The sequence below is a fragment of the Seriola dumerili genome, unplaced genomic scaffold, assembly GCF_002260705.1.
Source record: "Seriola dumerili isolate Sdu_G_001 unplaced genomic scaffold, Sdu_1.0 BDQW01000149.1, whole genome shotgun sequence".
In the NCBI taxonomy this organism is placed as follows: Eukaryota; Metazoa; Chordata; class Actinopteri; order Carangiformes; family Carangidae; genus Seriola; species Seriola dumerili.
In genome coordinates, this window is record NW_019174404.1 from 1,310,006 (window position 1) to 1,322,678 (window position 12,673).

The following is a 12,673-nucleotide window of genomic DNA, read 5'->3' on the forward strand; positions in this document are numbered from 1 at the left end:
ATTATAAATATCCTCCTGTACAAGTTAAAGGCCTTTACTTCACAGGTTTTTAGAAGTACTAGTAAAATAATAATAGTTTAGACCAGATCAGAGTTTTATTATTGGTGAATGATTAATTCATTAACATGGAAGCTGTATGGCACCATTGGCACAAAGATGGAAAGAGGGAGGTCTCCAATGAATTTAAAAGATAGAAAAATAAGCAAAGAATCATGCTGGAGGAAGATCGCCTACCAACCTGGCAACCCATATGCTGCTATTATTAATGGCTAGTAATTGATGGCTGACGTACTAAGCATTAGTGAATTATTAACCTTTAATAACCCTTTATAAATGTGGCTTATCAGTGAAGTTATATCTAGTCGTGGAGCTATTTATTAATGTCATGTGATAAAAAGTGCATCGTTGCCACTATTGAGCAGGGAAGGTGAGTCACTGTTGAACTCATCAGTACCAGCCGGTCTCTGTTTCTAAAAGCTATAATTTCATTACTTAATTGTTAGCGCAGAATTCGGACTGATGTTGAGACAGAAGACGTTTGAAGACGTCAGTTTCCACCATTTTCTATCGTTTCATTAACTTTTAAAGGATAAATAAAACAATTTAATCAACGGACTGATAAAGAAAAATGTATGTATGTGTTTATTGCTTTAAAATCATTAACTTACAGCGTCTGCAAAAAGTATTCAACCCCACAGTTCATGTAAGAAACATCGATCAATGCAACACTGAAAAATACTCACATATCAAAAACTAATATTTACAAACTGATCTCAATTGAAAACCAATGAAAAACAATTAATTCTTTGGACAGTACTGCGTCCAATACAACACATCCATGATGTCAAGTATTAGAGCCTTTGCTCTGGTAATTATCTGAACAATGTGCAAAAATGCAAAACACACACACAAAAGGAAAATTGTTTTCAGTGCACACACCTTCATCGATCAGATCCAACTCAGTCCTGATTATATTTCCTCTGCAACAGCAAATTCAAGGATGAGTACATGAAGATATCTTCTGTACAACTTTATTACAAGTGAATTGATATTTGCACATTTCATTCCTTTGTCTGAAGGTTTGTGTTTGAATGAAAGCGTCATGTAAAGCATCAAAGTTTCCCTGCTTCTTCCTGCTTTCTGCTTTGTTTGGTAAGAAAACAAGTTCAGAAAATCGGCACTTAGTGAGACTGCAACAGCTACGGTAGAAAAATATCAGTCTGGCCTCCAAATCTCTACGAGGACCGAGCCTCAGGCGTAGTATGCGTTTTAAAAGACACTTTTAAACACTGAGACGGAGACAAACCTATTGTGCATTTTATGACTGAAGCATGAATATATATCATCTACATACCCCAAGGTTTGATTTCTGACGTGGAGGCAATTTATATCTGGAGACCTCAGCATTGCATTTTTCCAGTTTCATAATCACATACATCTTCGCCAAAATTGCATTTTTGTTCTAATAAAGATGCTTATTTGCTGCTATGGTCACGTAACATAATTTTGCTTAGAGCACCATATTTGCTAGGGACTGCAGACCCTGCCGTTTCCAGGTGGTTAAGGTAGCTATAGCTTGTTAAAAACACTGACAACTTCTGCTGTGTGTTCTTTGGAAGTACCTGACTAGCTAGCAACTTAGCAATCATTCTAAACAGAAGCTAACATGCTAGTTTGGTCTGGACCACACTCATTACTCCAGGAGGCTCCGCCCTGTCCCAGAGGTCAAATCTGAAATGTCTCCACATCTGAAAATAAACTTCATGGTTTATAGAAACACGACCGTTTAATGCTTTAGTCATAAAAATGCACAATAACCTTCATATACAAGCTCATCTGCTGCTCTATAAATGGTGATTTAGCATCCGAGCAGTTTACCCATCTGTTTCCTTCGTGCTTTGGTACCCCTCTGGTCTGAGGTCAGTATACGTCGGTCAAAGATGTGACGGTGAGGGATCTGGAGAGTTCTGCGGCGCTGGTGGGACGCCACGCAGTGAAACTGACCGTCACGTTGCTAGAAACCATCAGGAAGCCGTTGGAGCTGAAGCGTCCGGGGATGTTTCCCACGTCGAGCCAGACGAAAGGAGCCACAGAGGCGGAGCGGAGGGTGACGGTGAGGCCGGTCGGATCCTGCTGCACTGTGGCCTGCGAGGCAAACAAGGTAACACATCAAGCCAGTCACAAGTTCACAGATGTGTCTGAGATATTACATGTTTGATATGTGAGAAGACAAGGGTGATTAGAAAATTAATTTTCTAATTTTTCTGTCTTCAATATTAGACAATGACATATGGTTCTTTTTACTCTTTTACTTTTTGCCCTTTTGACCTTTCTTAATTAAAATTTCAATAATTATATTTCAGAGCCATGACATTTTGATTTTGTTTTACCTCTACCACATGTTATTTTCCGCCTCGTCCTTCTGTCTTCCGTCTTTTATTATTTAAAAATATGTGCATAAATAAGACAAGGGGACTCACTGTGATGTTTGGTCTCTGGAGTCCCTGAGCGTCTTTGGGTGAGCAGAGGAAGTGGTGGTTGGTGGGACCCAGCTGAGCGCCGCTGTCCTCCAGGTGGAAGGTGAGCAGGCAGGTGAGCCTGGTGCAGCGTCCGCACCCTGCCAGCAGGGCGGCGACCGGCTGTTTGAAAATGGCCACAGCGCTGCCCCCGGGGACCAGGACCAGGTCTGACTTCAGTGAGCACACAGGATCGAGATCAGTCCAGGAGTACACGGACACCTGATGGACAGAAGAACAGACCTGCTTCTGCAATGACCGTATATTTAAATAAAAATTAAACATTAGCCAGTTGATGTTGCACATTACTAAAACAATGGAGGTGACAATATGAAAAAGAGACTTGTTAATATTGCATAACAATTTAGAGTTCAGGAAATCTATAAAAACTGCATGTAGAGCTGAGCTGTATTTCCATTTTATTAAGATTCATTTCATTTTTAATCATTATCTTGCTGTACGTGAATAAAGTGGCGTATGGATGAGAAACTAAGGGCTTGGATTTAAAATGGAGCCTTAAAATGTCAACGTGACCTGCTTCATTTAAACTTAGAGAAAACTACCAGACGTCAACAGCTTGAATCCGAACACATAAACTACTTCAGACGCACATATCGCTCAAACCCTTGTGTTCAATGCACTTCTGAAAATTGCCTCCTGTTGTATTTTATTTTAAGGTTGAAATGAACTACACAGGGAGGAAATTAATAATAATAGAAAAAAAATGGAGGCTCTTTACTCCTGTGGAGGTTGGATTCACTTCATGTGAGTTGCTTGGGGAAAAAAAAAAAGCGCCTTCAAAAACACAGTTAACGACTGAAACCGTACCGCAGCCCTGAGCTTCAGGTCGTGACTCAGGTCTGAGACGGCGTAGATGAACAGCGTGTCTTCATCCTCAAACCCAACAGGAAGGACGGTGGCAAAGAAGTTCTGTGCAAAATAATGCAGCATTTTCCACTTCCCACCAAACTCTGCACACACAAACAAAGAGGGAAATGATATATGATATATATATGATTATATATATAAGGGCCACACTGACTTCTATAATGCAATGTCAAATTCCTACAAAGTCAGGAAGGAGTCGGCAGGAGTTCAAAATACAAACGAGACCAACAACAACAACAAAAAAAAATGAGCGTGGTGTCAACACAAGTAGCTGTTCACTCACCGATTGACGACCAGGAAGGTGCCTGCCAAATATCATTGAGCTGCCAGTAGAGAGCGCCCATAGTGTGACCTTTGCCCTCAATGATCTCAGTCTGACTCCGCCGATAAAACTCTGTCTGAGTCTTCACACACTGAGCCTGCATGACCTGGACAAGAAACATGATCATTAACACATGCAACGCTCACACCTCACACACTGATGACCTACTTCAGTCAGTTTATCTTTGTTCCGGTGATGACGGAGAGCGACGTGGAAAACCAAGTTCAAGGTAATTATATAGCTCATTAGTTTTAAATTTTCAGAAGAGAATTACAGCTACGTCTGAATTTTCTTTTTAGGATTTTAACTTTAATCTCAGAATTCTTACTTTCTAAAAAAAAAAAAAATGTTTATATCAGGGCCAAATGTGATTTTTAAAAATTTTTTTAGAATTAATATGTGATTTTTTTTTTTTTAATTCTTACTTTATTAAAAAAAACATTTTTTTACATTAAGGCCACATTAATTTTTTCTGACTTTCTAAAGAAATTCTGAGATTAAAGTCAGAATTAAAAAAATATATATATATATATTTTTTTTTTCTTCACATTAATCCTCGTCTGTAAGATTTACATTGTTTATCCATATGATATTCAGGTAGTGCACATTGTACTTAAGTAAAAAACAGCGAAGTATCAGCCAGGTGTTTGGGGTGGTGTGTGTGTGTGTGTGTCTCACCTGAGTGATGTAGAGAGTGTCTGTGAATCTTTTCAGTGGATCTGTGGAGTTCGGCAGGTTGAAGTGTGAAGCAGCCTGCAGTAACATCTGCTGGTTCCCGCCCTCATGGTGCTGACGATGGGAAGTGAAATTACTGCTGTAGCTCCAGTCTTCTTTTATAGAAACCTGAAACATCACAACAACAGACATGTAAAAAAAATACTTTATACCACAAGGAAAAAAAACATTAAGAGCTTTTATTGATCTGAACGATGTGATGGACAATGTCAGCATCTCTCTACCAACTCTGCATCTTCAACTCATTTTAAATGTAGCCTTTTCTGCAATTATTTCACCAATTTTAAAGTTAATTTTATATTGGATAGAATGTCTTGTTTTCTTTTATTTGGTTTTAGAAATCTAGGTCACATTTGCTGCACTAAGGTATTTCATGAAGAACTGTTATAGACACTTATGGTTTTTACTTATACTAGAGACACTTGTAGTTGTAGTAGAAGTTAAAAATTGGATTTAAATACCCCATGAGGTTTTTCTCAAAGATATTTAACCGTGGTGCCATCGTTGGTCCTTAATATGTTAAAAATGAAAATAAGGAAACCTCAGATTCATCAAGCAAAACAAAACCCTGCTGGAAGATTTATTCAGTCACCGGCTGCAGAGTGGAGAAGGACGGCCAGGACTGGAAGCCGTATTCAGAGGCGAAGCGCGTCCGAGGGAAATTCCTCCAGTCCCAGCAGTCGACGGTGTAGCTGTAGAAATGAGTGTCTCCGTAGTGAGGGTCGTAGGGGTTCGCTGCCACCCATCCCTCCCGCTCCGATTCAGCCCCATTTGTCGGACTGGAGACGAGAAAGGGGCGACTCTGGTCCTCCTGAAGGAGATATCAGACAGCGTCACTTCGCCTTTTGTTTCTATTGAATTTTACAGGATTATAAAAGAAAAAAAAAACACACTAGAAATAAAGGATTAAACATTTTAAGCACAAATCCAGGGACAGGGTTTTTCAAATGACTGATCACTCACTTCTTGCACAAGCTCCCTGATGTTGTTCACATACAGCGTCACATAGTCTTTAACGTACAGAGGCCTCTGTGAAGCTGGGATATCGAACCAGTCCGTTGCCAGAGCAGCTTCGTTTTCATTGTTCCCGCTCCAAATTATTACAGAGGGGTGAGACTTGAGACGCCCGACCTGATGGGTGAAGATAAGACAAAACTCAACACATTTAATTTGATTACACAGATGCAAAGTGGCCATCAGGGCACATTTAAGATAGAACAAACTATAGTTTAATAACTATAATCTTTATTATAATCTTATCTTAATACTAATAGTAAAAGCCCAGCTGTTATCACAGGAAGCTGAAAATACATATTTTGTTTTGGTTAATTTGCTATTTATTGATGTAATTTAAATAACAATCCCATCAATAAATGGTGCCTTTCCATGCGCTTCTATACAGAATCCACATTAGCCATTTTCTGAACCATAAAGAAATAAAATGAATTGATTAATACACAGCTCACCTGTTGGACGACCTCTTCTCTGACTGTCTGTATGAAGTCGTCCTCAGTGGGATACGTAGCGCAGGCAAACATGAAGTCCTGCCAAATCTAAACACATATGTATTTGAACAGGATGAGCATCCATCTGTGCTGCAGTGTGTTCATGAGTCAGGTAAAACCAAACAAGTATAATCATCTATGGTAACTACAATTACACCCCTGTTTATCCAGAGTCATATAAAATATTAAAAGATTTCTGTTTGAAGTCTTGAGTTATGGCTAAAAAGGGTTTTTCTGAGGTCACCGTGACCTTGACCTTTGACCTTTGACTACCAAAATCTAATCAGTGCATCCTCGAGTCCAAGTGAATGTTTGTGCCAAATTTGAAGACGTTCCATCGAGGTGTTACTGAGATATTGTGTCCATGAGAATGCGACCGATGAAAACAACATGGCTCCGGCTCGGACCGTCACAACGGTCAAGCAGAATCCGAAAAACCTTCTGTCTCATGACACGATGTCTGCTTTGGCACACGTTGAAGATTAACTGCACATTAGACAAACCGACTCAGTACTGAAGTGAACTGGGCAAAAACACATAAATAAAAAGGACTCCTCGTGTTATGAAGCTCAGAAAGCAGCAAACAAAGATCAACTGTGCAGCAGCAAATCTACCTCACATCACCATCTGTGCTGCTTTTTTTAGGCCACTTATTCTGTATGAACAATCAGGAGAGACAAAGAGGACTCAGAAATACTATGAGATGCTTATGTGATGTTGAATACAGGCGTCCCCACGTTCAGAGGCAGCTTAAACAGACGATATATCACTGACATGTTCAGCATCATTTATTATATCAGTTATTTTATCTGTGATACAGAATAATCAGATAAAAATTAAATCTAAAAAGGTATAAATTCTTGTGTCAGGTTCAGTTCAGTGACATTTGCCGACACTCAACCATGAAAAAGGAAATAAAGTCGAGTTCCTGACAGATATCGATCACACCGACAAACCCTGAACAGTGTGTGAGAGAGGCGTTTCAGTCTGTGGTCTGTAGATAATCCAGTGAAAACAGTGAAAAAAAAGAAAACAAGCTTCTACATTTCCGAACACAGCGCAGCAGTGTTTCTGTTGGCTGGGCCGAGGATATCCGCTCAGTCGGAGTTGACCTCTGACCCCTGCGGATCCACTGGAGCCGACTGGAGGCCGCAGCGAAACAGGAAACACACGCTTGGATTTGTCCGTCGGTCGCGCTTCAATAGAAGTGAACGGGAGACGGAGCGAGTCTAATTCTAATTTGAAGGTTTATTTTTGTGAAACTATGGCAGATAGCACCTGTAACTACCAATTCAAAAATTAAGGAATGTGTGTGTCGTTTTTACATTTGTGGTGGCAGCCATTTAAAGTTAAGTCATATCAATATCATCAGAGGATGAGAGTAGTTACCATGATTCCCAGCTCATCACAGAGACTGTAGAAAAGATCCTGCTCGTACACTCCTCCTCCCCAGACCCTGAGCGTGTTCATGTTAGCATCTACAGCCGACTGCAACAAGTTCCTTAAACTGCAGGACAAACAACACGACGTCAGCTTCAGCATTAAATCACACGCAGGAGTTCAAACAAGACGTCTCCTGAGAAGTCAGAAACAAACCTGCACGGAGACACAGAGGAGACCGAAGAGGAGAACGGGTGGGGAACAGTTTCTTTAAGATTATTATCATAAATAGTGATTAATATTCCCCTCAGCACGCAGGACTCAAACTGCAGCTTTTCAGACAACACTCACACAGCAGGGGAGATCTGGTTCTGGAAGGAGTGGGCCGGGATCCAGTTGGAGCCTTTGAGGAAAATTGGTTTCCCATTGATGCGGAAATAAAAGCTCAGTCCTGGAGACCCAACGACTGGCTCCTGGACCAGCTCCACGGTGCGGAAATACACCTGCGGGAGAGACTTCCATCAGCGCTTTAGATCATGCAGCACTTAAAAGGTCAGTGAAACACACACAACTTTAATGAGAAGATCACTTTGAACTCCTCAGTCACAATAATAACTCGTCATTTTGTTGTTCCCAAACAGCGGCAAGCCTTTACTTGTTGGGACAATTTGAACTACATCACCCACAAATCCTGCGTCCTGTTTTAAACGATCACCTTTAATGGATAAGACACCTCTGTAAGATGTATTAATTCTTCTAGATGTAATCAGGACTGTGTGTGTGTGTGTGTGTGTGTGTGTGTGTGTGTGTGTGTGTGTGTGTGTGTGTGTGTGTGTGTGTGTAATATAATTTAGTCTGCATTTCTTAATGTTTGAAACTGTATTCGTCAGATTACATGTGCTGCAGCAGCTACTGGGCCAGATATCACCTTGGACAAGAGCACCTAAATATATGAATAAATTCTGGACTAATGTTATCCTCAGCTGTGTGTCATGTCAGGTGTGATCTTGTATTTTAAACAATGAAAATAAACTTAAAGAATTATGTTGAATTTCAATGTTCATCACTAGAATTTCACAAAGACAAACAAATACCGACTCAGGAGGAGTTCAGCTCTTTTACAGCTCCACTATGTAATTAAACTATGTAAGATACAGAGCACTGTGAAGAAAAGTTTTAGGCACTAAAGACGCTCAGGTTGGATTCTGCAGCATGACAATGAGACAAGAAGAACCAGGAGTCCTGAAACAGATGAAACAGAAGAACTGTGGCAGGTTCTCCCACACGCTGGAACAACCTACATGCACGACTGAAGAGGTGAACGTGTCTCTAAAAATCACCAGTCTGATGCCACTCTTGTTGTACGGCACACTGTGCTGCGTGAATACATCAGCTAAATGCCTGAACGTCAAATAGAAAGAATAAAAGCGCTGACAGGCAGTGAACTCTGACCTTAGACTTTGTATTGAGGATTAAAGATCCGTCCTGGAAACCTCTGACAGTCAGCTGGTAGAAGGGCTGGTCACCGCGGCCGCTGGGCCACCACAGCTTCACCGGGCTGCTCTGAAAGTCAAAGAACAAGTTCTCAAAATTTCCACATAAGCGATAAAGAAAAAAAATTCTTTTAAAATCAGGAATTTTTAAGACCTTGATAAATGAACAATGTGGAAATTATTTCTTTTACTCTCTTGCTTCAGACAGTTTTTCTTCTCCTGTAAACAATGAGAGGGAGAGTAGAAAACTAATACTATCACTTCCTATTACTAATAAACATTTTCTAAATCCTACTACAGAATTTCACATTAATTTCTAGATAATCAGAGAAAATAACATCCGTTTTTAGTGGTTTCACTTTTTATTAATTATTTACCTGTAGTTTTATGCCATTAGGTTAACGCCCCTTTTTTTTAAAGAAAATAAATTTATGTCTTAACAAAGCGTGGAACAAGAGACATGAAACCACAACACCATCATTATTATTGGCTTATTGGCTTTGCCCCCCCCCCCCCCAAATTTAATACATACAATAAATTTACAGTAAATACGCCATTTTAAGACCTTATTTTCCTTTTGTGTCAAGTACCGTGTTTATGTGCAAGATGAAGGTGTTCTTGGTCCTTCCAGAGAGGAACTGTGTGTGGACGCTCTGCTCCGAGTGCAGCTCAGGTACAGAGAGAGCGATTTGGCCGTTTGTTGTCTGAACAGCATCGACAAGAAGCTCAACCTGGACTCTCCACTGAGAGAGGCTGAAGTCTAGACACACAGACACATTATAGAGATTATTTAGAAACAAGAAAACTCTTAAATTATTCCACACATGAAAACCTGGATAAGACATGAGAACAAATACTAGAGGGAAAAAAATTGAAAGATGCAATAACATTTTAATTTATTCCAGAAAAATGACTGACTCGTTTTTATTTTTTCAGGTATGAAAGTGGCAAAGGGAAGTCGAGTCTCATCCTCAGAGTACAATAAAGAGTAAACAACAGTAAGAAAAGTATCTTTAAATATTTCCTGTGTTTCAAGGCAACTACTCACTTCTAGAAAAGTCTCAGTCTTTATTTATTGATCTATTGCATCTTGCACAGCTGCTCTAATGCACCAGATAAATAATTAAAGAGTTGTTAATACTTTCTATCTTTATGCATCAAAGAATCCCCATATTTTTGTCTCTGCAGTTTCTCTTGTTTTTTTGTTTTCTTTAATTAATCAAAAGGTTCAGAAAATGCTGTTGGTGATGATGTCTGATGACGTACTGTAAAGAGGAACAGAGGAAACCTGGACGAGCTGCAGGACATCAAACGCCTCCAGTCGAACTCCTTTCCACAGTCCCGTCGTGGGGAACGAAGGCCCCCAGTCCCAACTGAAAGAGCTTTGCTCCTGCAGCACAACAGTGACTGAACATTTACATGTACACAGATAGAAACACTGTCCCAATTTAGCTGCTGTCCGCACGGTGTGAGACTTTGTTTTGCATGTTTTATACATTCATTAAAATAAGTAAATACAAGCTGGTTGGGATGAGATGAAGGTCAGTGTTTAGTGCAAGAATCATTCATACTGCTAGAACAAATTCATGCTTTAGAATTAATAATTGATTAAATAAGGGTGCATTTCCAAAAGTAATAATAACAAAGAAAAAGAAAGTAAACATTTTAGCGACGACACTTTTCTCAAAGAAACTCTGAACTTTAAATAAAATTTAAATCAAAGTCACTCCCCGGCGGTGTACAAAAGTTCTTTTGAATACAGGAAAGCAGATATCAATTTATGGAACAATGCTTATTCAAATTTGAGCTTTTGGTTTTCAAGAGAATGATCTGTAATCCTTTTGGTTCTTAAAATACTGGTTTAAAGAGATGTTTCTGAGGGTTACAGGTGTGAAGAATTTTCTTTTCTACTGGTGAATAGCTGAATTGATAAGAATGTAGGCAGGTATATAGAAGCATTTTGCTTGTTCAATCACTTAAACTTGTTTTTTTTGGTTTTTGTTCTTTCTGTTTATATATTGTTTATTTTTGCAGTTTTATGTGTGATGACTGAATAAAAAAACAAACTACCATTTTTATTGACATGTATCCACGTAGATTGTTATATCCGTACTTTTCACCTCTCTAACCAGAACTTTCCTTCTCTCCATCTTATCAGTTATCAGTTAGAAAAACTCAAAACGAACAAGCCCAAAGACGAGATGCCAGTACTTTGGTAAGACTGGGCTCTGACTGTTTTACTCCCAGACTTCTAAAAGGAGAGGAGAAGCTCTTCTTACTTTCCTGATGAAGTTGACGTGACATTCCCCCTTCTGAACATCTGGAGGACATTCAGGAGGAACTCTGTAGGCAGAATGAGCTTCCCTCCGCTCAGACGCGTAAAGAACTGGAGAGAGCAAACTAACCCTCAGCACATTATCCCCGTCCTTCAGCAGGTCTCTGACTGAGAAGTCCTTCACACCAAAAAACAAGATGTTACTCGGAAGAAAGCAAACACACGTTTACATTGTGAACTGCCCATTTTTTACGCTTTACATACGTATCTACGAAACATGTTGTCCGTGTTGCCCACAGCGACTCCATTGAGCCAAATGGACGCGACAGTGTCCACGCCGTCAAAGGCAAGAAGCACCTTCTGTTTGGTCCTGTTAATGGAGAACAAACAGGTGAGTCCGAATCAGGAGACAGAAAATGCCTTTAAAAATGTTAGAAATAATGACACTGACCTCACTTGGGCTGACACATTAAACGTGGTTGTGTATGTCCAGTTGTCAAAAGCAATCCACCGATAAGAAACATCATTGAACCTAAAATATGGATCCTGAGAGAAAAGTGGAAATTTTTTTGTTAACTTCTCTCCTAGTTTACAGTTGTGAACTGTGTTCAAAGTTTGACACGAGTGTTTTACTGTCACCTGCTGCTGGTAATTTGTGCCGACATTTTTAAGTCAAAAAAGAGCAATTAACTGCATGTTTATTAATGATGTTAAAGGTTGATGTGTATCATTTTTATTATATCTGAGTGCACCATGTACAGAGTGGCGTTTATATGAGGAATTATTAAGCATTAAAAAGGTTAGAAAGTTATTAAATATATCAAAAAGAAAATACACGCAAAACTACAGAAGAAGAGTAGGACCACATGACATGGAAGTATATATATATATATATAAATCTTTATTAAAAATTAAAAATTAAAATTAAAAAATTAAAAATTAAAAAAAAGTTAAAGCTGAAAGGGATTAAATAATTTAGCATTTTATTGAATTGAGTTGCCAACTAATTATTAATACATACACAATGCACAGAGCATCCCCAACCTTAAATGCTGTAAATAAACTATATTTAATCGATATGTATCATAAATAAAGGTCCAATGTCGTGTAAATCTGGATCACAAGTGAAGATTAGATTTACTTGCTGTAGTGAAAACCAAAGTTACACAGTCACAACAATAACATCTGGTCACATCCTCATACGTATTAAACCATTCGTCCTACCTGGATGAATCCCTGTTGCTGCAGAGCGGAGTGAACACATCCGGGCACCTGTGCGGGCAGAGACAGTGAACCGTTGGCGTTTGAAAGACTCCATTTACCGTCCAGACTCAGAGACCACTGCTGCTCCGTTACTGAAGAAAATCCGGTTAAAACTCCGACAAACAAACACAACAAAACGCAAACTTCACGGATAAAAATGTTTCCACGCAGATTCATAGTTTGTTGTTTGTTTTAGGCATGTTAAGTAGACAAAATACTCCTCTAAAGTGGAATATCTAGGGTTTTGTTTTGGTTGTTGTCTGCTGACTGACTGGGCACTTCCTTGTTTATCATGT

General features: G+C 39.3%; 1 protein-coding gene across 1 annotated transcript; it reads right to left on the minus strand.

Annotated features, from left to right (window-relative positions):
• Window positions 1-622: 622 nt before the first annotated feature.
• manba (mannosidase beta) lies at window positions 623-12,636 on the minus strand. Its single transcript, XM_022751124.1, has 17 exons — window positions 12,339-12,636; window positions 11,566-11,660; window positions 11,379-11,484; window positions 11,119-11,292; window positions 10,106-10,229; window positions 9,430-9,599; window positions 8,799-8,909; window positions 7,698-7,849; window positions 7,356-7,473; window positions 5,928-6,014; window positions 5,425-5,592; window positions 5,054-5,272; window positions 4,405-4,569; window positions 3,688-3,832; window positions 3,345-3,487; window positions 2,481-2,738; window positions 623-2,145 (listed from the first exon to the last, which is right to left on the minus strand). Exons 1-17 carry the CDS (start codon window positions 12,552-12,554, stop codon window positions 1,921-1,923), a joined length of 2,676 nt encoding a protein of 891 aa, XP_022606845.1. The 5' UTR covers window positions 12,555-12,636; the 3' UTR covers window positions 623-1,920.
• Between the last annotated feature and the right edge of the window lie 37 nt (window positions 12,637-12,673).

Coding starts and splice junctions, on each gene's coding strand:
- manba (XM_022751124.1), bottom strand. CDS start 12,554: ATGAATCTGCGTGGAAACATTTTTATCCGTGAAGTTTGCGTTTTGTTG. Junction 5,273..5,424: donor TCAGGGAGCTTGTGCAAGAA/GTGAGTGATCAG, acceptor TATCTCCTTCAG/GAGGACCAGAGTCGCCCCTT. Junction 4,570..5,053: donor CCTTCTCCACTCTGCAGCCG/GTGACTGAATAA, acceptor GTGATGTTTCAG/GTTTCTATAAAAGAAGACTG.